General features: G+C 37.9%; 2 protein-coding genes across 5 annotated transcripts; both read left to right on the top strand.

Annotated features, from left to right (window-relative positions):
* The first annotated feature begins 1,991 nt into the window (after positions 1–1,991).
* LOC148690236 (uncharacterized) lies at positions 1,992–2,465 on the top strand. Its single transcript, XM_088687222.1, has one exon. The coding sequence runs from the start codon at positions 1,992–1,994 to the stop codon at positions 2,463–2,465; it is 474 nt and encodes a 157-aa protein (XP_088543348.1).
* An 11,885-nt stretch (positions 2,466–14,350) lies between these two features.
* LOC137732135 (serine/threonine-protein kinase BSK2) lies at positions 14,351–25,740 on the top strand. Of its 4 annotated transcripts, XM_088688291.1 has the most exons (11): positions 14,351–14,654; positions 14,746–14,972; positions 15,396–15,531; positions 15,937–16,070; positions 16,847–16,952; positions 22,975–23,060; positions 23,618–23,806; positions 23,945–24,103; positions 24,801–24,914; positions 24,990–25,067; positions 25,298–25,415. In XM_088688291.1, the coding sequence occupies exons 1-10, from the start codon at positions 14,570–14,572 to the stop codon at positions 25,041–25,043; spliced, it is 1,290 nt and encodes a 429-aa protein (XP_088544417.1). In that variant the 5' UTR covers positions 14,351–14,569; the 3' UTR covers positions 25,044–25,067; positions 25,298–25,415. The 4 variants fall into 4 exon arrangements, with proteins under 4 accessions (XP_088544417.1, XP_088544416.1, XP_068327536.2 ...); XM_088688290.1 differs by lacking the exon at positions 24,990–25,067 and having other exon boundaries at positions 25,298–25,740; XM_088688292.1 differs by lacking the exons at positions 14,351–14,654; positions 14,746–14,972; positions 24,990–25,067 and adding an exon at positions 15,008–15,168 and having other exon boundaries at positions 25,298–25,740.
* Positions 25,741–27,822: the final 2,082 nt, after the last annotated feature.

Genomic DNA, 27,822 nt, shown 5'->3' with positions numbered 1-27,822 from the left:
CTGATATTAGCTTTGCTGAAAAGCATGAACTTATCCACTGTTGTGTAATAAGTGTACTTTAACTACTTTGACTACTTTACTGTAGTCGTATTGTCTATTATGCTCTGAATAATTGTAGTGGGTTCTTCCCACGACTGTGCACTATTTCACTGTTTTGTATAAATTAGTCCTCGTTCGATTTTAATTCAGTCACTTTTTCACATCACTTACTTTTATAGTTACATCACCTTCCGGTGATGGCCAGCATGCTTTGACCTCCTCGGTTGGGGTCTATCAACTTCCTAGTGTGTTTTAACTCTTGTTTTCTTATTTCATAATCATGCCACCTCATAGGAAGCCACGTGTTCCTTCTGAGACTAATTTTCCAGACTTTGATCAACTCAGCGAGGCTGTCGCTAATGCTATTCAATCCTCAGTTCGTCCACCCCAAAGGACTACCTTGGAAACTATATCTCACTTACAGCTACAAAACTTTTTTAATAACAAAAGACCTGAGAAATCAGAAGTTTGGATAGATCACGTCGAGAAGACTTTCCATGTCATATAGCGACATGGAAATATTGAAACGGATCACCCCAAAGGACTACCTTGGAAACTATATCTAACTTACAGCTACAAAACTTTTTTAATAACGAAAGACTTGAGAAATCAGAAGTTTCGATAGATCACGTCGAGAAGACTTTCCATGTCATACAGTGACATGGAAATATTGAAACGGATCGCTGGGTAAAGGCAGCGACTTAGTTCCTTCGTCTGGAAGCAGAATCTTGGGATGTTTTCAGACGTCTATTTAAGGCTAGGTTCACTCCTCCGAAGTATAAGGATCAAAAGAGAGACGAGTTCGCAAATTTGAAGCAGGGGAAGATGTTAACCATAGAGTACCACCAAAAGTTCACTGACCTTTCTCACTATTGTCCTGAAATAGCTGGGAATCCGAAGGAGATGCTTTATCACTTTAAGAAGGGAACTCGTAAGAAACTGCGTTCTATGGCAACTATTACGCCATGCATTACCTATTAGGTGTTCTTTGAGATCCTGCTACGTGTTGAAGCCTCAGAGAATGCCCCTAATGATGAGGATAATGATGATAACAAAAATGCCCAAAAGAACAGTAATAGGGGGCAATCGTCATTTGGTCCTTGAAAAACTCAGAACTTCAAAAGAAGTGGAAACAGCTCTAGATCATCCAGTAGAGGTTCAAACTCTTGTACACTTCATAGAGGTGGCAGATCGACTAGCATTTCTAGTTTTCAGAGTCAAGGAAACTCCAACAGTTCTGGTGTTCAGCTCTGTCGTAGGTGTAGCACCCGTCACTTTGGCAAGTGTAAGAAAGGAAATAGAGGATGCTTCACTTGCAGATAGATGGGGCATATAGCCAATAATTATCTTCAAAACCAGAGGAATTAGCCTGCTACTCTACCACCTACAGTTCCTCTATAGAAAATTCTAGCGGGGATGTAGCCCCGTACCAAGGGAAAGCATTCCAGTACCTACCTGAGGTTCCTTATTACCAAGGCAGCTGTCAACAGTTTCAGGGAGGCTATACGTCGTATCAGGGTGGTGGAGCACATATGTAGACTGGAGGACAGTACCTGAATCTAGATATAACTTCTAGCAGTAAAGGCACATGTAAGCCAGCAAATCAACCCAACCAGGGTCATGGCAACCAGGGAAGAGGCAATCAAACTCAAGTGAACAGAAGTCATAGAAGCAGGTAGCATGCACAGGGAAGAGTCAACTACATCACCCTACAGGATGCTTAGGGTCATCCCGACTTAATCATGGGTACGTTGAATGTTCTAGGTCACTTTGCTAGAATTTTAATTGATTCAGGTGCTACAAACTCGGTTATTTCCCATATGTTTGCTCAAAAGACTCAACCACACCCCATTTCCCTTGGCTACGAGTTAGAGTTCTTGATGTCTAGAGGTAAAACCTGCTACGTTAGCTGGGAGTATCAAGGATGTCTCATCCTTATCGAATATGTAGTCATGCCGGCTAATCTTGTTCCTTTAGATATCGTTGACTTTGACGTTATCTTAGGCATGGATTGGTTACACTACAATCGTGCCAACTTGGATTGTTATCAGAAGATTGTTACCTTTCACCGACCAGGTATGCCTACTGTCACGTTTATTGGTGAACGTAGCGGTCTGAAACATGGAGTTATCGCTGCCATGAGGGCGAGGCGACTGTTGAATAAAGGTTGTCAAGGCTACTTAGCTCACGTAGTGTTAACAGAAGAGACTACTGCATCTGTGGAAGACTTTGGAGTAGTCAGACACTTTTTGGATGTTTTTCCCAATGATTTACTTGGCTTCCCACCAGATCGTGAAGTGGAGTTCACCATTGATCTACTTCCAAGTACAAATCCTATTTTTCTTACACCTTACCGTATAGCTCCTGCGGAGTTAAAAGAACTTAAAACTCAGTTGCAAGAACTTGTTAACAAGGGTTTCATTTAGCCAAGCACTTCCTTTTAGGGAGCTCCAGTTCTGTTTGTGAGGAAGAAAGACGAAACCTTGAGGTTGTGTATCGATTACAGACAGCTGTACAGGGTGATGATTAAAAATCATTATCCATTACCTCGTATCGATGATCTTTTCTATCAACTTTATGGTGCTAATTTTTTCTAAAAAATTGATCTAAGGTCTGGTAACTACTAATTGAAGATCAAAAGTGATGACATTCCGAAAACAGCTTTCCAAACTCGATAGGTTAATGAATGCCATTCGGGTTAATGAATGCTCCAACAACTTTTATGGACCTAATGAATCGAGTATTCCGTCCGTAACTCGATAGGTTTGTCATTGTTTTCATCGATGAAATACTGGTGTATTCTAAGAGTGAGGCTGACCAAGCTAAGCATTTGCGTCTGGTCTTGAAGAAGCTAAGGGAGAATCAATTGTACGCCAAGTTCAGCAAAATGTCAATTCTGGTTGGATCAGGTATCTTTCTTGGGTCACGTGATATCAACTCAAGGTATTCTCATGGATCCTCAAAAAGTAGCAGCAGTCGAAAATTAGGAGCAACCTCAGATTGTCATGGAAGGACGAAGTTTTCTTGGACTTGTTGGTTACTATTGACGCTTTGTGAAAGACTTTTCAGTCGTAGCACTACTTCTGACAAAGTTGTCCAGGAAAGGAGTTCAATTTATGTGGAGTAATGATTGTGAGCGGAGTTTTCAACAATTGAAGCACTATCTCACTCATGCACCTGTCTTAGCACTTCCTGACAACAATGGAAATTTCGAGATCTACAGTGATTCATCTCTGAATGGTCTAGGATGTGTGTTAATGCAGCATGGGAATGTAATAGCATAGGCTTCGCGACACTTAAAGCCCCATAAGATGAATTATCCTACTCATGATCTCGAGTTGGCAGCTATTGTCTTTGCTTTGAATATCTGGAGGCATTATCTTTACGGGGAAATATGTAAAATCTTTACTGACCATAAGAGCCTAAAGTATATCTTCACTCAAAAATAGCTTAATCTCCGGCAGGGGAGATGGATAGAATTGTTCAGTGACTATGACTGCACTATTGAGTATCACCCTTGTCGTGTGAATACTGTAGCAAATGCCCTAAGCAGGAAATCTAATGGCCGACTTAATGCTCTTTATGCATATTGTGTTCATCTTCTCACTGATCTAAGATCTACTGTAGCCACTTTAGAAATGGATCGCCAAGGAGCTCTACTAGCTAGCTTCCAAGTCAGGCCAGTTTTGTTGGATCGTGTTCTCGAAGCCTAGATGAATGATGCAGAATCCCAAGGGTTAAAACGGGTAGTGATGAAAGGCAAAAAGGGAGATCTAAAGATTCAAAAGTCTAATGACATGATGATGCAAGGCAATTGGATGTATGTACCAAACTTGGAAGAACTAAAGAAAGAAATTCTGGATGAAAGTGCATATTTCAGCTTATACGATGCATCCTGGGAGTACCAAGATGTATCATACCATCTGACATTTCTACTATTGGCTTGGAATGAAAAGAGAAATTGCAAAGTATGTGAGTCATTGTTCAGTCTGTCAGCAGGTCTAATCGGAAAGAAAGAAGCCTTTTGGATTGCTACAGCCACTTCCAATACCCAGTGGAAATGGGAAGATATCACTATGGATTTCGTGTACAAGCTACCTCATACACGAAATGACTATGACGGTATTTGGGTGATAGTAGATTGACTTACCAAGTCAGCACACTTCCTACCTGTTCGTGAGAACTACTTGTTGAGTCGGTTGGCCAAACTGGTCATCTTTGAAATTGTCAAGTGTCATGGTGTTCTCGGTTAGTATCATTTCTGACAGGGACCCCAGATTTACTTCAAAGTTCTGGGTGGCTTTCCAAGAAGCTTTGGGATCGAGATTACTCTATAACCCCGTCTACCTCCCCAAACTGATGGACAGTCAGAAAGAACTATCTAAACACTAGAGGATATGTTGAGATCTTCGGTTCTGCAGTTAGGAGACGCATGGCACAAGCGTTTTCCGTTGATAGAATTCGCCTACAACAATAGCTTCCATTCTAGCATTGGTATGTCACCATTTGAAGCATTGGTATGTCACCATTTGAAGTGTTGTATGAGAAATCATGTCGTACCATGAGGTGTTGGTCTGAGGTAGGCGAAAGAGTTTTGGTGGGCCCTAAGATCGTGGATGAGACGACACAGAACATTCAGGTGATAAAGGCTAACCTAAAAGCAACCCAAGATCGGCAGAAAAGTATAGCTGATAGACATTCAATCGACATAGTATATAAGGTTGGTGATTGGGTCTTCTTAAAGCTGTCATCGTGGAAAGGTGTTGTACGATTCGGAAAGAAAGGGAAGATGAGCCCTCAATACATTAGACCGTATCAAATCATTGAGCGCGTTGGTGAAGTTGTTTACCAACTTGATCTACCTCCACAGTTGTCGAGGGTGCATAATGTGTTCCACATGTGATTCCTCCTCAGCCACTGGAAATCAATCCAGATTTGACGTATGACGAGGTACCAGTGAAAGTCTTGTGGAGAAACCATTCTGTTGAGGAAGCTACTTGGGAGACAGAAGAGCAGATGCGGGATCTTTATCCACGATTGTTCTTTAACTAGTTCGTCAATATTGTGGAAATTTCAGGGACGAAATTTTCATAAAGGGGTAGGTTGTGATGACCCGTCCCTAATTTTCACTGTAATTTCCTTCCTGTTTGTGTAATTTAACGCTATACCCTTTCTGGGAGAAGAGTAATTTGGCATGGACTATGTTTTTTACTATTATTTCTTTTACCTAGGTTTCGTACTTAAATTGTGTTCGTCGTTACAAACGCATGAGCGCATGTTAGATTAGAATCAGATCTGTAATGAAAAAGTTACACTCCGTTAAAGTACGTTAACCATAGATATTTTGTACATGCATGTATGAATTTACAGTGTCTGAAACACTGTAAGAAACCAGATTTGTACATTAAAATTGTACAAAATCAAAAAGTCAAAACCTTTCCACAAAAAAAAAGCATATGTGTTCCCTCTCCCTCACACAAACAGCCAATCAATTTCCCTCATTTCCTCTCCTCCATTCCTTTCTCGGTTTCCCTCTTCACCACCAATCAAAAGTCTTCACCATAATTTATCTTACACCAATCAGACCACTGCCTCGCACTTCTCACCCAATCAGAAAGAAACTCACTTTCTCTCTCTTCTATCTTTCTCCCTCACCGAGCTCTCTCACTCTACAACTCACTCAAACAAACACTAAACCTCACCAACGTGACTTGAAAACTACATGGTCGAACTCCCCTCACCATTACCGAACAGAACTATGTGGCCAAATCATGATTCGACCGAGTTTTGGATGTCGAACTCAGAAGGTCTGAAATCGGTACATTTGGGTTCAGAGAGTTTCAGGCAGAGTCAAGGAGTTTTGAAGGTCAGCAAAGCTCTCTTACAAATCCCCAAGCCTCCTAGGACGAGTTTGAGGAAACTTTGACGAGAAACAACCTGGTTTCAAGAAGTTCCAATTTTGACCATACCTTTCTAGGCTTTTTCAGGCCACCTCCGTCCACTTTTTGGACTTCCAAGAGGTATAATCTTGTTCTACTTCTCATAAGCTTCATTTCCATATAAATTTTGTGAAAAATGGTTAAGAAATGTGCAAGTTATGAAGTTTGGAAAATTTTCCTAGAAACCAGCAACTTTTTCCAGAATCCGGCGAGTTCAGACAGCGGCAACCGACGAGGACCACCGGAGAAGACGACAGAATATTCCGTCAACTCTAATGGAATATCTTAATAGCGTTACTATTTAACAGAATATTCTTAAGGGCCGTTAGGGCCTCAGTCAGCCTCTGCCTGCACATGGTGGCGCGTATGGCCGTGCCCTAGACGGCGCGTGAAGGCAAGTCCAGCCTCCATTTTACCTTCTATCAATTTGTGTAGGTCCGCGACATCGAGTAGATCGATTTTGTATATTTAAACCCTTGGTTTGAGCAAACTATGGGGGTTTTATTTAAGTTTCTGTATATGTGTTATTAATTAATTTAAAATAGTTATTTCACATACAGGGGAAATGTATCCCGAAGACATATAGGGTCATGCAAGGCTTGGAGGCTACAATCCGACAACGTATTTGTGAGTGGGCAGTTTGTTTTTATATTTATACATAGTTATAGTTTCCATAAATGCATATTTACTCCATTTTTATGCTTATATTGCCAAGTATCATTATTGTGATATTAAATGTGATAAATGCTACTATATGGTTGGGATATTACTGTCATGACATTCATACATATTTGTACATGCTCATCATTGTTATATACCAGTGTTAGTACTCGCCCCAGGGCCATAGCCAGTCCTTCATGTGTATGTTCACATCCGCACCATTCGCTTGCCTTTGATCCAAGTGAGGTGCCAGTCCTGTCGTACAAATTGCATTAGGCAATTCCAACTCGTATGTGACCATGCTTCAACACCAACCTTCACATGATCGTAGTACTAGAGTGTATTGATTACACCCAATCCTATTCGTGTCAAAAATTATCTGTACAAACTTGTGTGTCAGCTTAGATGGATGAGCGCTTGGTTATACTTGATTATCACATGATTATATTACTGCGGCATTTGATATATCATGACTTGGCATATTTCTGGTTTTATTACTGTTGTACTTTTGTTTACATACTAAGTAGTATGTTTTACGGAAACTATACTTGTTTTACAGCGAGGGGTTACTATGTTCGAAAATAAAGGTTTTTCTTACAAACATTGTTTTGCTAACCCACGTAACTTTGTTTTTCACCCCTTCAGGACCTAGATAGCTATACTTTTCATGTCACTCGAGAAACCTCCGACAATTCTGATATTAGCTTTGCTAAAAAGTATGAACTTATCCATTGTTGTGTAATAAGTGTACTTTAACTACTTTGACTACTTTACTGTGGTCGTACTGTCTATTATGCTCTGAATAATTGTAGTGGGTTCTTCCCACGACTGCGCACTCTTTCAATGTTTAGTTTAAATTAGTCCTCGTTCGATTTTAATTCAGTCACTGTTTCACATCACTTACTCTTATGGTTACGTTACCTTCTAGTCATGGCCAGCATGCTTCGACCTCTGCGGTCGGGGTGTGTCAGTTGTGAACTACATTGTTTGGCTACAGGGTGTGCATGTCACTACTGTATCTCACTGTGATGCTCGTTTCACTTCCAAGTCTTGGGAAGTTTTCTTGAAGGCTATGAGTACTAAGTTCTTGGCCAATACCACATTTCACCCTCAGACTAACATCAAGTCTGAACAAACTATCCAAACCTTAGTGTATGTGTTGCGTTTTGTCTGTTATGTAGCATGATTATTGTTGACACTTATCTTTGTTAGAGTTGCGTGTAACTGCAATTGCGTTTTCGGTTTTGAGTATGGCACCGTTTGAGATGTTGTATAGAGATTTTTCGCACAACACATGATTGACAAAAGAGTATTGTCAACAGGTATATTGAAAGATCAAGATTACGATGTAGGAAATTATGTATTATTAACGACATCGCCCGAGAGGGTAGTGTGTAAGTGCGATTGAGGCTTTGATCAAATGATTTATGTATATTTCCCAATAACGGGCAAGGTGGTAATATTGCATCCTTGTGAATTATTTGCTTGCTTATTGTGACGATAGTGAGTTGTCGGTATTGCAGGCTGCAGTATGTAATATCGATAACTTATTCGTTGGATTTCTTAAGCAAATGGACAATTAGGCTTGTCTACGTTAGTATTTGTATTTTTTTCATTTAATCATTTACTTATTGTTTGGTCTTAACCCAAAGACACTAAACTTATCCTTGGAGTACGTGACGCTACGAGTGTGTAGGTGACATTATTATATGTTCAGTTTTAATTTTAGTACAATTATTTTAACTTTATGTTATTCTATGTATGTATTTTGATGTTATTACACATATATAAATATTTCAACTTTATGTTTTTATAAAAAAAAAGTATTATATTATAGTATTGTACTGAAGGAGAAGAAAAGTGTGAGATTGAAGGCATGAAAGAGGAATCATTGCAATCCGATCGCGACGGAATGACATTCTATTTTATGCAACCACTCTAGCTTTTAGCAACTTATTTCAAATTTCAGGGACGAAATTTTTTTAAGGTGGGTAGATTGTGACAACCCGTCCCTACTTTTACAATTTTATTAATTGTAAAAGAGTGAATTGACAAAAATGCCCTAGATGTGAGATTGTTGACTTTCATTGACCGTTATTTCGTGACGTGGACGAGCTACTATTTTACTGTATTCTTGAAGTACTCGACAGTACAAACACGTAGGCTTAAGCGGAATCAAAATCGGAGTTACGATGAAGATTTTACGAAACTATGAATACAAAAATACTTTTGTAAAAATTACTATTTTATATTTTATATATATCCAAAATTTTATATTATTATAACTTTATTTTAATATTTGTTTAAAAGGATATTTTATTATTTTATTATTTTATTAATTTATGTTGTGGCCCATGGGGCCCACACCTCAACTCACCCTCTCCCTCTCTTCCTCGTGGGTTTCTCCCCTACAATTCTAGGCTCTCTCTCCTCTCAGATCTCCCTCACTCAAACTCTCTCAAACTCTCGTGAACTTTCTCAACCATCTCTCTCTTTCTCTACAAACAAATCACCCATCACCATTTCACGTCACCACTTCGGCGAGACTGCCACCACACACCACCTGACCACTAAGTCGCCAACCCCAAGCTCTGGAATGCAATCACTCTCTCCTCCTTTCTTTGCACAGTGGCACCGCCACTATTCATATTTTCCTCCAGCGAGTTTTCAAATTTCTGACGATGGTAAGTTCCAAAAACCACCAAAAACTTCGTGGATCATGTTTTGATGTATGTTTCTAACCTTTCTAAGGTCTTTATATGGGGGTTTTGGTGCAGAGATCAACTCGGGGAGATTTTTTTCCCAGTTTCTTGGCAAGAACCATGATTTTATAGGCAATTTTCAAGCCTCACTGGCCACATATGTTACTTGGGTGAGGTAGATTCGACTCCCCTGTCTTTTCATCTTTATTTTGTTTTAGTTTTAGAGTGAAATGGTTAAAAATCGAGCTTGAACGGAGCTCAGGAGTTTCCCGGCCAAATCAGCCTAATTCCTGTGTTCTTCTTCTATGGCTCTGACTGGCCTGCGAGGCCAAAAGGGTCAACCCGACCTAAGGACTAAAAAAAAAAAAGGGCCAATCCGGATTCGTGGCCAGATTCGACCCTGCCCAAACCCAAATCCAACCCAGATCCATTTCAGATTTGGAGGATTATCTTGGAATATTTTATTAACCTTCAGTTAACTTTAACAGAATATTCCATATGAGAATGGAATATTCCGTTAAAGTTAAATGTTGACCGTTAGTTGACTTTTGTTAACTTTTTCGGAATTTTTTCGATAACCCTCCTAGGCTAATTTCGACGCCTCGATTCTGTTTTTGACATCCATTTAGTGAAATTCTGAAGTTTTAACGTGGTTGACCATTGGGACGTCTTGATTAACCTTTTAGGGTTGACCGATGACTTTTCGTTAACTCTTTACAAAATTTGTCCGAGACCCTCCTTAGCGTATTTCAACGTTTGATTCCAAATCCACCATCCATTTCTTCAAATTTAATCATTTTAGTAAAGTTTTACTAACGGGTCATAATAATATGGTTAGGTGTGATTACTATCGGAGATTCCGGCTTTACTAGTTCGAACGGCTGAGACCTCGCAAATATCTGTGAGTGGGTGTTTGCTTTTAAATATTATATAATTATTTAATTTCCATTTATATATTTGAAAAGGAATTTCTTACGTATGCCTAGATTAGTCTAATGTTTATAAAAATTACCAAAAGGATGGAATTTACGAAATTATCCTAAATCCTACGAGATGCACAAGTATTCGTACTTTTGTGGCATTTTAATTATGGCCATGATTAATATTTATTAAATAGTATTATGTCGACATAAATTATTAATTTATCGCTGTATGATTTTATTTACGTTATTTGCTCATCGTTGCTGCACTGGTGTTATTACTCGCCCGGGCCAAGACCAGTATTTCACGTGTATGTTCACATCACACCGTATGCTCACTTTGGATCCATTGTAGGTGCTAGTCTTGTCCTAGATTGCTATAGGCAATTAGAACTCGTATGTGATACGAGTTTTTTTTCAAAAAGGTTTTTATAAAATTTTATTTTTAGGCCCACTCACCCTTGTTTTTTGCCCTTCCAGGTTTTAGTGCTGAGCTTTCGTGTCGAAGAGGATTCTTGGCAAATCTTGGTATAGGTGGTTACCTTCAATGGTATGATTCTCATCCTACCTTATTGTACTTTACTTATGCTTTGACATCACGTGTGAAATGGTTTCATTCCTGCTCACAAGCACACTCTTATATTTAGGCACTTTTAGGTTTAAATTTATTCTCATTTTTCACATCACTACACTTTATGGCTTCGTCACCCTTCTAGTGTTGGCCAGCACAACTCAATTTGGAGTCCATGTAGACATTCCAAGTCCGGTTGTGTCATATAATAGATAATTTACAAGTACAAAAAATGCCAAAAAATATGCAAACACGTGTGATGCATCTTCTATGCTTTAAGACCTTAGTGAATAGCATTTTTAGTGGAGTTCAAAATAAATAATAATTAATGTACAAGTGTGAAAAATGTGAAAGACTATACAAACACTCGTTATTGCATCCTCATAAATAGTGTTATTTATTTTTTTTTTTTTGAGTGCAAAATTAATAAAATTCATAATAATTATTGTAGAAGTGTTTTTTTTTTTTTTTTTTTTTTTTTTTTTTGAACAAACGATATTATCTACACTATGGGGGTGGGGGTGGGGGTGGGTTTAGCCTCACAATGAACTAGCAATAATTTGGTTCAAATTCGCCTTTGACGAGAATCGAACCTAAGATCTCTCACTTACAAGTGAAGAGGAATACCAGTAGACCGTAGTACTAAGTGGTGTAGAAGTGTTAAAAATGTTATAAAATATGTGTGTGTGTGTGTCTGTGTGTGTGTGTGACACACACAATCACTCATCATGACAAGTTTTACAACTTTTGTGAATGTGTCAACTCAGAAGTTCGACACTGTAATCCATAAATCTTAGATTTATATTTAGTCATCGATTGTCTTTTACTCTTTATTCTTCTCACCATATTTTGTTTTTTAGATTTTTCTTTTTTGAAAACATGATCTTTTAGCGGATGTAGAAAAATGAACTGTTTGGATCCTTGATATCACGTTCCAATATTTACAGTTAACTGAAATATGGGTCGATGTTCTATAGTTTCTAGATATTTTACAAACTCCGAGCAATATTTTCACTAACGGTAAAACTTTGAACATAATATCAATGATCTGAATCATTTATCTCTATGCATCCTCTAAAAGTTCATGTTTTCAAAAAAGAAAACAGAATTTGATGAGAAGACTGGAGGGTAAATGTAAACAACAATCAACGATTAAATTTTGATATACAGTTTATGTGATTAGAGTGGTGAATTACGAAGTTGAGCCCTTCACAAAAGTTGAAGTATATTTTCTTTAATGGGTAACGGGTCGATTCATATTTTCTTTTTGAAGTAATATTTAAGTGACAATGTGGTGTGTATATACTACTTTAGTATTATATTTTTCATTTGATTAATTATTAGTTTAAAGTATATTTTCTTTAACGGGTAACGGGTTGGATCATATTACCTGTTAATATTAAGGGGTTAAGTTCGGGTCGGATCATATTACCCGTTCATTTTAATAGGTGTTACATGACACGACTCGTTAAGATATCATATATAGCACAAAAACGGCACGAACACAGAGAACATGACGCGAATGCCAAGTCTAATCATATGGAATGGAACATACCACTTTTGTTTATATTTTTTATACATCCAATACTAGAGAGATGAAAGTTGATTTGTAGCAGATGTAGAAAAATGAATTGTTTGGATCTTTGATATCACATTCTGATATTTATGGTTAACTGAAATAAGGGTCAATGTTATATAGTTTCTAAAGACTTTATAAACTCCGAGCAATATTTTCACTAATGGTAAAACTGTGAACATAATATCAATGATTCAAATCGTTTATCTCCTTGCATCCTCTAAAAGATCATGTTTTCAAAAAAGAAAACAAAATTTGGTGAGAAGACTGGAGAGTAAATGTAAATAACAATCAATAGTTAAATTTTCATCCATAGTTTATATGATTAAAGTGGTGAATTACGAAGTTGAGCCACTCACAAAAGTTGAAGTATATTTTCTTTAACACGAAAAACACGACGTGAATGCCAAGTATAACCATATGGAATGGAACATACCACTTTTGTTTAAATTTTTTGATACACACAATACAAGAAAGATGAAAGTTGACATAAAGTAGTAAGATTAATACTCTTAATGAATTGAGTTAAAAATACTTACTGTCATACAATCTCCTCCCCCCACACCCCCCCTCCCCCCCAAAAAAAAAAAAAAAAAACAAAAACTTCAAAAGTACAGCTTCAAGTTTTCTTCTATGGTGCCTTCAATTAGGGTTGAAAGAGGAAAAAAAAAAAAAAAATCAATTGTGTATGTGTATGTAAGACGTTGTTTAGCAGCTCAAACTATATTGACTATTTAGTTGGATAAGATAAATAATCATCGGATAGTACTGACTATATTAGTTGGGCGTTAAGCGTAATATCGGACTAATGATCGTATTATTTATACTGTGTTTGGTATACAACATTACTTGAATACATTTGATACAAAATTTCAGCAATATATAGATAAATTTAAGCAAAATTCCAAAAAATTACAGAAATTTATGGAAATATCCAACTTTTAGGATCCTTCTAAAACAATCCACACATAGATCAACGAAAAACAAAAATCCCAAAAATTAAATATTTTCAATGGTCAGAGCCCAGATCATTGGAGCCCAGAAATTAAATATTTTCAACCATAATCAAGGAAAGTCAAGCTCCCTTCCTCGTCTTCGTCCTTCTCGTCGGAGCCCAGAAATTAAATATTTTCAATGGTCAGAGCCCATATCATTGGAGCCTAGAAATTAAATATTTTCAACCATAATCGGGGAAAGTCAAGCTCCCTTCCTCGTCTTCGTCCTTCTCGTCGGAGCCCAGAAATTAAATATTTTCAACCATAATTAGGGAAAGTCAAGCTCCCTTCCTTGTCTTTGCCCTTCTCGTCAGTGCCCAGCTCCCTTGCTCGTCGTCCTCCTCCTAGTTGGAGCCCAGATCGGAAGAATTTGAATCATTGTCTTCCTCTTTCAACCCATGGAAAGTTTAATTAGAATTGTTGTTGTTAGAGATCGAAGGCAAACAGAGGAGGTGGGAGGTGTGTGTGTGTGTAAAGGAGAAGGGAGGAACAAAGAGAGAAAAAGAAGAAGACGACGAACACGAACCTAGTATCCATATGAGAGAGAGAGTAGACAATGCGAGAGTGGAAGGAGAGCGTTGTGAGTGAGGGAGGGAGTGAACAAGAAGGATCCTACCAATAAATAATCGGATGTGAGGGGTATAAAATAAGTGGAGGCAGATTAAATAGTCTGGTACTTATTTAATACGAAGCCCACCAAGCACCCATTTTGTATTATTATTACTATTTGATGGTACTATACGGCGTACTAAACGATACCTAATTTTTTTTCTTATTGAAGGACTTGAACATAAAACCCTAGACACAGGTCGCTTCAGTGACTTCACTGCTCCCTCAGTTCATCCCCCACCCCTAACACTTAACCCTCACGTGACTCGTGATTGAACCATCACGTGACTCGGGATTGAACCATCACGTGACCCCCTTCTTCCGCTTCCTCACACACAGAGACACAAACTCTCTCTCTCCCTGTCCCTCTCCCCGGCTGTCTGTTTTCACAGATTCACTTCTCACTGTCACCTTTGTCCTAAGCTGCAGGAACACAACACCCTTGTCGTTTCTTGTCTCTCCATTTCCAAAGCTCTTCACTTCAGAGCTTTAACATCCCCCTTCTTCTATGTAGCCCCACTTCCAACACAAACTACTACCACTACCACTACCAGTCAAATGGGTTGCTTACACTCCAAAACCGCCCACCTCCTTCGCTCCCCCGACCACCCTTCTTCTCTACCCACCCAAAAACCCGACCCGGGTAGGTCTCTACCTCTCCTGGGTCCTCTTTGTTTCTTCTTTTTACGGCATTGATTTTTTATGGGTTTTCTTGTTTTTGTTTGGTTTTGAAGCTAATGGGGATCAAGCTGCGGCGGCGGAGCCCCAGGTGCCGGCGTTCAAAGAGTACAGCGTCGACGAGCTCCGGAAGGCCACGAATGGGTTCAGCTCCGATTGCATTGTTTCCGAAAGCAGCGAAAAAGCTCCGAATGTTATTTACAGAGGGAAGCTTGATGGCAGTCGCTTTGTCGCTGTTAAACGCTTCTCGAAGCAGTCTTGGCCCGACGCCCAGCAGTTCGTGGTGAGTACAAGGTCATTGTTTTCTGTTTGGTTCCTGAGAAAATGAAGGACGAAGAAAATAGCTTTTATAACAGAGTATTTTGGGACTTGGGTTTTCATTTGGGGCTGAACTATCTGGTAATGCTGAGGAAATGGAAAAGACAAAGTCAAGTAATATTTTGGGATTCGGATTATTCTACAATTTGTAGTAGACAAAAGTACGTTAGATAACTACTTCGTTCTTAGTTTTCACTTTTTATTTTTCTTCAAAATTGAAAACCGAAAATTTGTTTAGCAACTACTTTCAATTTTTTGTTACAAAACTGAAAACGAATTTCAAATAACCCCTCATTGTCCCTTTATTTCTTAAAAACAAACAAAGGAGGAGTTTTGGCATTATTGGATGGTTTCACTGAGTTTGATGTTAATGAATATGATTGGGCAGGCTGAGGCTTCTGGAGTGGGGAAGTTGAGGCACAAGAGATTGGTGAATCTGATTGGTTGCTCTGCCGAGGGAGACGAACGGCTCTTGGTGGCTGAGTATATGCCCAATGATACTCTTTCCAAGTATCTCTTCCATTGTAATACCACTCAATCACTTCCCTGTTGCTTTCTTTTCTCTAGTGCATATCATTGACTTTGTAACTAACCATCCTTTTGCTTTTAGCTTTTTTGAACACTTTGTTGTGCACTAGGATCAAATTCTTTTTTTCGCCGTTGCATTTTTACTGTTGTCCAACACTTTTTGTGAACCTATAATAAAAACCCTCTCCTACCGTACTTTTCTGAAGAATTGCGCACAATCAAAGGCAAAAACATTTAGTTCACTTTATTTGACTACTGTTTGCCTAGTGCAACTAAAACTGCTGATGATTCCTGCGTATCTATGACTTATGTGTTACACTTGGTGATCAGTATACTGAACGATATCCCTACTCAGGCCATTATGTTTTCTTTTATTATTAACTTCTTATGGCTTCTTACAGGGGACAAGAAGCCATTGCCATGGGAAATGCGCGTTAGAGTTGCATACTATATTGCAGAAGCACTTGATCATTGTAATACAGAAAACCGAAAGATCTATCATGATTTGAATGCATATAGAGTTCTTTTTGATGAGGTGCGTCTTATGGCTTCAGATTATTCCATTTGGATGCACTAGACTTTTATGTTTGCATTCCAACAGCGTATGCATTTGTAGCTGCATATGTGCTTCTTACTGAAAGATCATCGAATAGTTTAATTTATGCCCTGGATTGTTGCTTTGGTTGGTCATTGATTTATCATTCATCTTGGCAAATTCATTGCACTGGTCGCTAACTTTGACAAATATTGTTTGCTCCATCTACTGTTAAGGTATCCAAATTCCCAGAACACAAATCAAAAGACTACAGTACCTATACACTTATATGTTCTTGTGCTTTTCATTTACGTCTTGTCCAAAATCATATTAGAGCATTGTGCTGACATGTGTCATATAAGTTGCCGTTTTCCTGTGTATAATCTTTCTAAACTGCGTAAACAAGTTTGAGAATGGTCAAAAGTAAAAGAATCTTTTAAATGGCCTTGCCTAGCCAGAAAGAGAAAAAATAACCAGGCCTTTTACAACTACTCAAACAGCGCTCAGTTTGCCCATTTCTTTCTACAGGTGTTTCAGTATTTGCTAACATTGACCTCATTTAAACTTTCTTTATTTTTGCAGCGACTATCGCATAGTTTCTCTATTCTTGATTGTTATTGTTCCTACCTTAAACATCTTACTGTTGTATGGATAACTGCTAGTCGTTTTCCTATAACAATACACTTGATTGTGATAGTAAACATATTGTATAAATTATACAAGGTTCTGTAAGATTTTTGTAATTACATTATAACTGACTAATGAACTTGTGTCAGGACGGTGACCCTCGTTTGTCAGCCTTTGGCCTTATGAAAAATAGTAGGGATGGAAAAAGCTATAGTACCAATTTAGCTTATACACCACCTGAGTTTCTACGGACAGGTAAATTACTTCACAACATATGCCCTTATGGGTGACAGAAAATTGTGTCTATAATATCTCCTGCATCATTTGGAATAGCAAAATATTGTAATATGAAGTCTAAACTATAATATTTCCCATTTTAGTACCTAAATTAATCTTTTTGTGCCTAATAAGTCTTGTGAAATCAAACTTCCATTAGTCTGATAACAGATCTTAAGGGCAGGTATTGAGATGGGACCCGCCCTAAATTTTAGGTACCAAAATTACAAACCTTTCATTTATGAATTGTTAGAAAAATATTAAGAATAATTACATTGTCTCGTACTGAGGCTGGTTAGATATCTTATAAAGTATAATACGTAGAAATTGTAAGCCTCTATGTTAGAGTGAAAGGTGTTGGACTGCGAAGCATAGTTGTTTTTGTACATCAGTGTCGAGTTCAGGATAATTGGATGTCATGTGATAAAGTATATGCATAGAAACTGTAAGCTTTTCTGCTCATTATAATGAATGGTGTTGGACTGAGAAGAATAGTCATTTCTATGTATCAATTAACACCAACTTTGAGTTTGTTATGTTCTTTTAGAGGTATTGATGTATGGAACCGTAAGTAACTCACAATGTTTTCATGCTTATGAGGCCTGAAGATTGTGCAACTAGTGATAGATCCTCGATCAACCTTAACTCAGAGAAGCCATGAGAGAACGAGAGAGTAGATCCTCGATCAACCTTAACTCAGAGAAGCCATGAGAGAGAGAGAGAGAGAGAGAGAATGACAAATGAATTTCAATACTATTTCATAACTGCCTTTCTGTTACTTACAAACCAAACTATATAGCAACTCTCCCTAACTACTTTTATCCATTTACAGCTATACTAACAACCTTATTACAAATATTACAGCTCAATCACTCAGATGATGACATCTGGCACAATCACAATTGCTTTGTAACTACTCTTAGCTACTAGTAATCCCATTAGAATCCTAACATTACTCCCCCCCTTTGAAATTAGCCTTGTCCTCAAGGCTGAAAGTTAGGAAACTTTGATTGTAGAGTATCAAAGCTTTCCCAAGATGCATCTATAGCATGGTGATTTTTCCAATGCACCAACACTTCTGTGATTGAAGTTGATCCTGTTTGAATCACTCTTCGGTCCAAAATAGCTTCTGGTTCTGGTTCATCTAGCGTTAAGCCAGCATCTTGAACTGTTGGTAAGCGAATAGTAGTAGTGACTGAAGTTCCCAGCTTTTCTTTGAGACATGAAACATGAAAAACTGGATGGATCTTGGAGTGACTTGGTAGCTTCAACCTATACGCCATAGGCCCAACTCGATCAAGAATCTCAAAGGGACCATAGAATCGAGGATGCAGTTTATGGAAAGGATACAAAGCTAGTGACTTCTGCTAGTAGGGAACCAATCTGAGGTAGACAAAGTCAACAATTGCAATGATCTCTCAGTTCTGTGTTTGTTTGCTTGAGTTGTCATCTATTCTTGAGCAATTGCTAAGTTGGTCTTTAACAGAGATAAAATTCTAGTTCTTTCTTTCAAGCACTGGTCCACCATATCAATTTTTGTTGTTCCAAGTTCGTAGAGTGGAACATGTGGTTGGGACTGTCCATACAGCACTTCATAAGGTGTCATTTTAGTTGCAGAATGGTATGAGGTGTTGTAGCTCCATTCTTCCCAAGGAAGCCATGTCAACCATTGCTTGGGTTGCAAGCTACAAAAACATCTCAAATATGTTTCCAGACATCTATTTAGAACTTCAGTTTGTCCATCAGTTTGAGGATGAAAACATGAACTGAGACAGAGCTTGGACCCTTGGAAGTTTAAAAAATTCCTTTCAAAATGAGCTGATGAAGATTGGGTCCCTATCAAATACAATGGAAGTAGGCATTCCATGTAATTTAAACACTTGATCAATAAAGACTTGGCCCACTGAATGTTCTGTATATGGATGAGATACGGGTAAACAATGTGCAGCTTTTGAGAATCTGTCAACAATGACAAATATAACTGATATACCCTTGCAGGGAGGAAGTTCAATGATAAAATCCATAGCTATATCAGACCAAATTCTTTGAGGGATTGGTAATGGATTAAGAAGTCCAGCAGGTGCAAGTGTCTCATACTTATTCTTCTGACAAGCATCACATCCAGCAATCATTTCTTTGATATTGTTCTTCATACCCTCCCAATAAATAGATCTAGATATCCTTTTATAGGTCTTAAGAAAACCTTCATGGCCTACAGATGGTGTACAATAGTGTTCTTCAAATATCCTTGTTCTCCACTGACTTGTAGGACTGATAACAATCCTATTCTTATACTTCAAAAATCCATTATCAAGCTGATATTTGAGAAAATTTAATGGAGTGGGTGTGTGTAAAACAGCTTGAGACTTCTGTAAAATCCAATCATCTTTTTCAACGCGCCTCTGCAGTTCATCGAGCCAAGACATATAAGGGTATGATAAGGCAAGTAAATCACTGTCAAAGTCTGCATTCCAAAGTAATTGGAGCAATATTGCTGTGATCAGTACCCATAACCATGCTTGAAGCCATAGCAAGTTCATTACCTGAACCAATAGCTGAATTAACTTGAGAAGTGAACATTCTAGATAATGCATCAGCTGCCTTATTGTCACTGCCCCTTCTATACTGGATTTCATAATCAAATCCAAGTAAATTGGAAACCCATCTTTGCTAGAAAGGAGAATTAGCTCGATTTTGGAGAATATTTGAGGCTATGATGGTCTGTCCTTATAATGAAGTGGTTTCCCAGTAAATAGGACAACCACTTTTTAACTGCATGAATCACAGCTAACATTTTTCTTTCATATGCGGATAGTGCTTGATTCTTTGGTCCTACAGCTTGACTGGTAAATGCAATAGGTCTACCTGCTTGTTGCAGAACTACCCCTATCCCAGTGCCTAAAGCATCACTTTCAATAACAAATAGTTTTGAAAAATCTGGTAGTGCTAAAACTTGAGGAGACAACATTGCATTTTTCAATTCCTGAAATGCATCAGTGGCTGTAGAACAAACCCATCCTTCTTAGTGAGTTGAGTCAAGGGTCCACTGATTCTTCCAAATTGAGGAATGAACTTCCTATAATAACCAGTTAAGCCTAAAAAACCCCTTACAGCTTTCACAGAAGTAGGGTGAGGCCAATCTGCAATGGCTTTCAGTTTTGAAGGGTCAGCAGCTACTCCATTCTGAGAAACAATGTATCCTAAGTATTCAATTTGTTGTTTCCCAAAAGCACACTTAGACAGTTTCACAAACAAGTGATGAGTTTGGAGTAAACTGAGAGCAATGCTCAAATGCTGCAAGTGCAATTCCCAAGAGGCACTATATATCAGAATATCATCAAAGACAACTGACATGAATTTCCTCAAATACGGCCTAAAAATCTCATTCATAAGGCTTTGGAAAGATGCAGGGGCATTTGTTAAGCCAAAGGGCATAACTAGGAACTCATGATGTCCCTCATGAGTTCTAAAGGCAGTTTTTTCAGTATCTTTGGGGTGCATATGAATTTGATGAAAACCGGATCTAAGATCCAGTTTTGAAAAATATTTTGCACCAAAGAGCTCATCCAATAACTCATCAATCAATGGTATAGGGTACTTATCTTTGATTGTGAGTAGATTAAGTACCCTATAATCCATGCACATCCTCCAAGTACCTTCCTTTTTCTTTACTAAAAGTACTGGAGAGGAGAATGGACTATGGCTTGGCCTAATTAAACCTGATTCCAGTAGCTCCTTGACACATTTCTTTATTTTTGTTTTCTGAAAGGGACCATACTTATAAGGTCGAGCACTAGGTGGTTTGCATCCTTCCAACAATGGTATTATGTGATCATGGGGCCTGGATAGAGGTAATCCAGATGGACTTTGAAAAATAGGTTGATACTTTGCTAAAGGAACTTGCAACTCCTTATCTTGGTGAGAATCCAATTGAGAATGAGTAGATAGAGTTGTGTAGTCTGCACTAACTTGCAAAACAAATAAAGCAACTCCTAAGCAATGTTCATGATTGAGCAACTTATCCATTTGTAAGGAAGAAATGGATTGAGGTTCTTGGGACTGAGGACTTGAGATGGAAAAAGTGGTGTTGCCAACTACAAACTGCATAATCATCTTGTCAAAGTCCCATAGTACTGGTCCCCATGTTCTTAACCATTGTATGCCCAAACCAATATCACATCCACCCAAGGGAAGAGCATAGAAATCAAGCACAGTGGCATAATCTTGTATTCGAATAGAAACCTGAGCAAAACATCTAGTACTAGTAAGGGATCCCCCATTTGCAATCTTCACAGTGAATGGGTGTGTGGTATCTAGATGACCCTTTAGTTGTTTTGACTAATGAAATATCAATGAAAGTATGTGAGCTACCTAAATCTACCAGAAAAATAGCAGGACAATTGAGTACTAACCCACTGACTTTCATTGTTCTGATGGATTTTGGAGTAGGTATTCCATAAACTGCACAAGCAGTTACCTCAAGCTCTTCATTGTCATCAGAATGATGCTCAATAAGGTCTCCATTTTCGTACACATCCATGAGTAGCACTTGACATTTTGGACCAGCACACACATGCTCTCTGGAAAAAATTTCATCACAGTTAAAACACAACTTGTTCTTCCTTCGAAATTCAATTTCTGCTGCTGTTAAGCGCCTAAAACTTTCATTTCTTGAAGAATGCTCAGTCTTTGGCATGTTGGTGATATCAGATAACTGTGTAGGCTTGAACTGAGATGCCGAGGGAAGGCTTCTTGAAAAAGAACGAACCTTTAATTCTGCCAGTTTGGCATCCACTTGTTGAGAATAAGCAATGGCTTCATGAACATCGAATGGTCTCAGAATCTTGACATCGTGGCGAATTTCTGGCTTCAAACCTCCAATGAAACAGCTTTTCAAGAGTCCAAGGGTCATTTCCACTGTGCGATTTGCCAACCCTTGGAATTCCATGATGTAGTTTCTGAGCAATCCAGATTGGCGAAGCTTCACCAAATTTTCAGTGCAGTCCATAAGGTCAGAAGAACCAAATTCTCTGCAAAAAATCTTTGTAAAATCTTCCCATTTAGGGTATAGTTCTTGATGCAGTTCACTCATTGAAACCATTGAAGTTCTTCATTTTCCATATGAAAGGAAGCCATACGAACTTTCTCGTCTACTGGAATATCAAAGTAATCAAAGTAATGCTCCGCCTTGTAAATCCACCCAAGAGGATCATCACCTTCCTGGAAGCTAGGAAAATCAAGTCTAACCAAAGGGGGTCTTGGTTGAAATCCCCGAATCATGGCGGTTGAGATGCTGAATTCTTGAATCGTCATGCAGATGGGGGTCAGATTGAGTTGCGTCCGATGAATCTCCCGGACAACCCATTTCACATTTTTCCAAAAAATCGCAATGAAGCTTCTCGATTCGAGCATCTGATGAATCTTGACTCCCTTCCATGGCGTCGAACCTTTGGAGTAGCGTGTTGAGAGTGTTGTTTATCGCAGCAAGATGATTATGCGATTCCATGGCTTTCTTCGTCAATGTACAAGTCATATGGCAGCAGAGAAGGGATGGAGGAGTCAAGACTGGCTCGATACCAATGATAGATCCTAGATCAACCTTAACTCAAAGAAGCCATGAGAGAATGAGAGAATGAGAGAGAGAGAGAGAGAGAGAAAATGACAAATGAATTTCAATACTATTTCATAACTGCCTTTCTGTTACTTACAAACCAAACCATATAGCAATTCTCCCTAACAACTTTTATCCAATTACAGCTATACTAACAACCTTATTACAAGTATTACAGCTCAATCACTAAGATGATGACATCTGGCACAATCACAATTGCTTTATAACTATTAGCTACTAGTAATCCCATTAGAATCCTAACAACTAGTTACTCCCATAGCATTTTCCCATGGTAGTGTGATAGTTTTCCCATATTTGGCCAATAAATTCATATGCCTCGAGATATGAAAACCGATTTTCAGTATATTTGACTAGAGTCAAACTTTGCAGGCAGTGTCATCCCAGAGAGTGTAATCTACAGTTATGGAACTGTCCTGTTTGACCTTTTGAGTGGGAAGCATATTCCTCCAAGCCATGTAAGTGGACTAACATTCCTTAAACCTTTACATTATTCTTCTTTCAGGGATTATTCTTTTTCTTTTCCCTGTGGATTCATTGACAATTCTAGCACCAAGGCTCCCTACTGCCTTGGTGCAAATACTATTTGGTGCATGATCTCCGGGTTCCAAATCTAGGTTCTTAAACTATGTTTAAGGATCCCACATCTAGAATTTTCATTAGCATTATGTGAAGCTCCTATTGTTTTGAACGCTTTCGTCTTCGTTGTATCTAGTATGTATTTATGTCCTGCACTTGATTTATAATTTTGACGTGTTTGGCATCATTGATATCTCAAATTCAACAAGAATTGGACACCACAAACAGTGTATGTTCATTTCGTTTACTTGAAACTCTACTTTTATGTTTAATATTTTTGGCATCCTTTATGATTTCTGCCAAGCTCAGGTTTCGTTAAATCCAAACTCTTTTAGGAATAGAAAGTGGGCAAATGATTCTGTTTAGTTTACTTAAATGATGTGTGACATTACTTTGATAGATATGAAAATTGTTTAAGGGATTATTGTATCTCCAGGCATTGGACTTGATAAGAGGAAAAAATGTATTGTTGTTGATGGATTCGTCATTGGAAGGGCAGTATGCGAATGATGATGCCATGAAATTGGTTGAACTTGCTTCCAAATGTCTTCAGTCTGAGGCTAGGGATAGAGGAGATATTAAGTTTCTTCTTACAGCCGTTGCACCATTCCAAAAGCAGAAAGAGGTGATGTACTGTGTTCTCCTGAAATCGCCAGTTTTCTATTTCTTTGTTTTGTGAGACATGGAATCCTTCAACTTTGTTTTAGAACGTATTCTTTTTTCCATCCTTACATGCTCTGATTGCTCATAATGGTTGGTTAAGGTGGCATCTCATGTTCTAACGGGCCTCCCAAAAAACACTGTTGAAGTACCAACCATGCTTTCTCCTCTTGGAAAGGCGTGTGCAAGGATGGATCTTACTGCTGTGCATGATATTTTGCTGAAAACAGGCTATAAAGACGAGGAAGGTGCCGAAAATGAGGTACACTGAATATCCTATTCTACTTGCACTTATGACCTTAACAGTTTGAAACAGAGTTCTTAATTAGTCTGAAGAATCTCGGCATAAACCAATCAGAAATGCTAACTTAATGGGGTTTTCCCAAGTTTGAGATGTAGTAAATTCATTTGGAGTTTTTATGTTTTTGTTTCTGGATTTTTTGCTTGAAGTTTTCTTTGTTTTGTAAAATGAAAATGTTACAGCCCATATAATTTGAATTACCTCTAAGTTTGAAGACTGATGTCTTTTTTGTGTCATTGATTTGATATGAGTAGCATGAATACTCCAATCTACGTTGGCATACATCCTATTGCAGACTGGGAATCCAACCCGCTTTTGCATAAATCAAAAGCTGTAGATAATATTCAAATTTTATTTTCATATTTCCCATGTGTTAAAGCACTTAATAGAGAAAACATTCTTGGTACAAATTGATTGTATGCAAACTCTTAAGAGGAGAATGAACAACGCTGCCAGTAGTTCACTAGAGATTTGTTTTTGCCCAATTCTTTTGGAAGTTCCCATGTGTTCATGTTGATGTTGCATGAGTCTCATGGTTGTTTATTTGTCTGTTTTCCGATAAGCATATCATAGTTTTCATGATTGTTCTTATTTTATGTTCATGGGCTTATGAATTCACTTCATTTATGTTCTGACAATGTGATCTGTTTAATTCCAGCTCTCGTTTCAAGAATGGACACAACAAGTCCAAGATATGTTGAACACAAAGAAATTTGGGGATATTGCATTTAGGGACAAGGATTTCAAGAAAGCAATCGAGTATTATTCCAAGGTAGGTGCACTCTTTTCTTCTCCTTCAATCGAATTTCATGTTTTAACAAGAGGGTGATATTGTGTGACGATTTAGTTCAATATGCTATTGGCTAAGCAAGAGCTATGGGATCGTAGTGCCACAACTTGAATGTGCATGGTGCACAGGTACCAGGTACATGGTTAAGTTAGAGTAACAGGATGAAATTGTGTTACTCAGCCTATTTATTTGCAATGTAGTGTTCTAAAAATGAAAATGCCAAAATTTGTAAACAACGATAGCCAACATCCATAAGCTATGGTCTCTTGAACACAGACATGTGTGTCTTTGTGACGGAAAATCAAGACTATTGTTTGTTTTGATAACACAATTATTCAAGGATACCTTTTCTTTGCAATGAACAGTTAGTCGCTATGATGTCTGGCCCTTCAGCAACTGTCTTTGGGAGAAGAGCCTTCTCCTACTTGATGAATGGCCAAGCAGAGCTTGCCTTAAGAGATGCGATGCAGGCACAGGTATGCCTACCAGAGTGGCCGACTGCATTCTACTTGCAGGGGCTTGCACTCTCAAAGCTCGGAATGGAGACTGATGCTCAGGACATGCTAAATGATGGAGTGGCCTTTGACACAAAGAGACACAATGTCTGGCGTAACTAAACACACTTGAAATGGATAGAATAGGTGTTGAAAGTTGTAGGTGAAAGTGAAATGCGTTAGATAGATTTATTTAGGGTTCTTTGCAAATGTTAACTATAGTAACTAAGCCTTCTTTAGCCTGTATAATGTATTTGCAGTAGAAATAACCGACTAAAATTATTTATTCTAGTGCATATTGCCTTTGAAGAAGACATTTACTTGTATCAATTTTATTTTTTATCTATCTGAGGTATATACTGGGCATGATTGAGCCAAACCTTAAGCTACTAAAACAAATTGCCAAGCGTTCCTAGACAGAACATTTGTCATGTAATTATTCTCTTTTGGTTCTTAACTTCAATGGACCTCAAGTTGCATTGGTTTTCACTTTCTCTGAGTCTGCTAGGAAATTGTGGGATTCGGTTGAAGATATGTATGGGCATCAAAATAATGCAGCTAGAATTTTCCAGCTTAAGAAGGATATTGCTGAAGCTACTCAAGGAGGAAGATCTTTCACCGAGCATCTTGGAAAATTGAAAATTATGTCGGATGAGCTTGCGATATATCATACTGCCGATGCAGTGACTCTCTTAGAAGAGCTGAAGAAGACAAAATATTTCAGTTGCTTGCCAGCCTTGACTCTGACTATGAAGACCTTCAAAGTCATGTTCTCAAGAGTCTTGATTTGCCGTCATTGTCTAATGTTTGTGCCAATGTCCAGCGTGAATAGTGTTGGAAGTGTGCCCATAAAGCCACTTATTTGATGTAATAGTTTTTGGAATACTCATAATGTACTTTTATTTGTTTAATGAAAGGCAAAACTTATTGTTAATCACTGTTTATTGTATCATGTATTTAAGTAAGTTAGATTAATGAGACCTCTCTTATATTCATTCCTAAAACGTTCCTAGCTATAGGATTGCCAATTAGGCATTGATAATCCACTAAGGTTAGTATGTTTTATGTTAACTTAAGCGTGAATATGACTAATCTCAAGTCATTTAGTATTGAACACTAAGCCAAACACATAGGTGCTTCGAAGGGTAATCAAGTACATTGAACAATGATCAAAAGAGAGTTTGAACATACATGTCATGTAAGAACTCATAAGCTGCAATATGCATAGTAGTCCTTTGACTTGAGGCATCATAGTTGTCTAATGGTTAGGTCCTTGATCTTTGACTATGTCAAATGCATTCTATTGAGAGTGTCCACGATATTGTTGGAGTCAAGCTATCAAATCATGTAGGCATGTGAATCTACAACAAGAGATGTCAAACCTTTCCTGGTTGAAGGAGAATACTCTGAGATATGATTTGGGAGTCTTTGGCCAAAGCATATGAATATGACTTAGGAAAAATGTTCCAAATCCTATTCAATTGAGTCATATAGAGAAATATCACATTATATAATAGATAAGAAACAAACTATCACTTAAACAATGTGATCTAGAGTATTGTATTAAAGAATGACCGTATTGCATTGTAGTTGTAATTGGATAGGTTCTACAACCATTTCTACTTAATTTGGGTAGCCATAACATACTGTTAGGTGTCACTTATGGCTTGTGGAAGCCTTGAAGATTGACAAACACTAGTCTTCATAAAAAAAAAAAAAAAAAAGGAATAATCTGGTACATTAAACAACAGATTTTTCGTAGTACTAAGATTATTAATTTGTAGAGATTTAGCTGTATAAAGCTTTGTCAAGAAAATAAGACAATAAAGATCATTTGTTCATCTCTTGCACACGATTTTGAATCTTACAGTATCATAATAGATGTCAAAAGAATTAAACAAGAAAACAAACAATTCAACCAAAAAAAACAATTAACAATAAAAGAAAGTGGCATTGAGATTGGATCGGGATAAATCTACTTTTTACCAATTAAAGGCGGCCAACAAAGGCACGGTACTCAGGTCCCAGGTACGACTAACGATTATCCTTTTTTTTTTTACTTTTATGAATTCTTTTCTCTTAATTTATTATTATACGCCTTAACTTTTGTATGGCTCCCAAGAAAAGAAAATTTGATCGTTCCCATGTTCGAGACGAAGACTCAAACTTCTTTTTTTTCTGTATAGAATATGTAAGGAGTATGTATGTAGATATTTATTTATGGGGGTTTGTAGATCTGCGATTTTTTAATAAAACTAGAACAATTAGAGTAAAAAATCCGTCTTAAGGAAAAGGGATATTAAATTGATGTCCATATATGGGCATAATTGATGAAAATTTAATCCTCATTCATGTGGAACTAAATTTTAATTTCTCGTAGTTTGTTCGCACACCCG

The sequence above is a fragment of the Pyrus communis genome, chromosome 16 (genome assembly GCF_041283825.1).
Source record: "Pyrus communis isolate YQ-2024b chromosome 16, ASM4128382v1, whole genome shotgun sequence".
NCBI lineage: Eukaryota > Viridiplantae > Streptophyta > Magnoliopsida > Rosales > Rosaceae > Pyrus > Pyrus communis.
Note: the sequence above shows the minus strand (reverse complement) of the source record. Positions and strands in the feature narration are given on the sequence as shown.

Excerpts from the sequence above, each read along its gene's own strand:
- LOC148690236 (XM_088687222.1), top strand. The coding sequence starts at position 1,992 with ATGCCGGCTAATCTTGTTCCTTTAGATATCGTTGACTTTGACGTTATC.
- LOC137732135 (XM_088688290.1), top strand. The coding sequence starts at position 14,570 with ATGGGTTGCTTACACTCCAAAACCGCCCACCTCCTTCGCTCCCCCGAC. Across the intron at positions 23,807-23,944 it reads CATTCCAAAAGCAGAAAGAG|GTGGCATCTCATGTTCTAAC; the intron begins GTGATGTACTGT and ends TGGTTGGTTAAG. Across the intron at positions 24,915-25,297 it reads CAATCGAGTATTATTCCAAG|TTAGTCGCTATGATGTCTGG; the intron begins GTAGGTGCACTC and ends TGCAATGAACAG.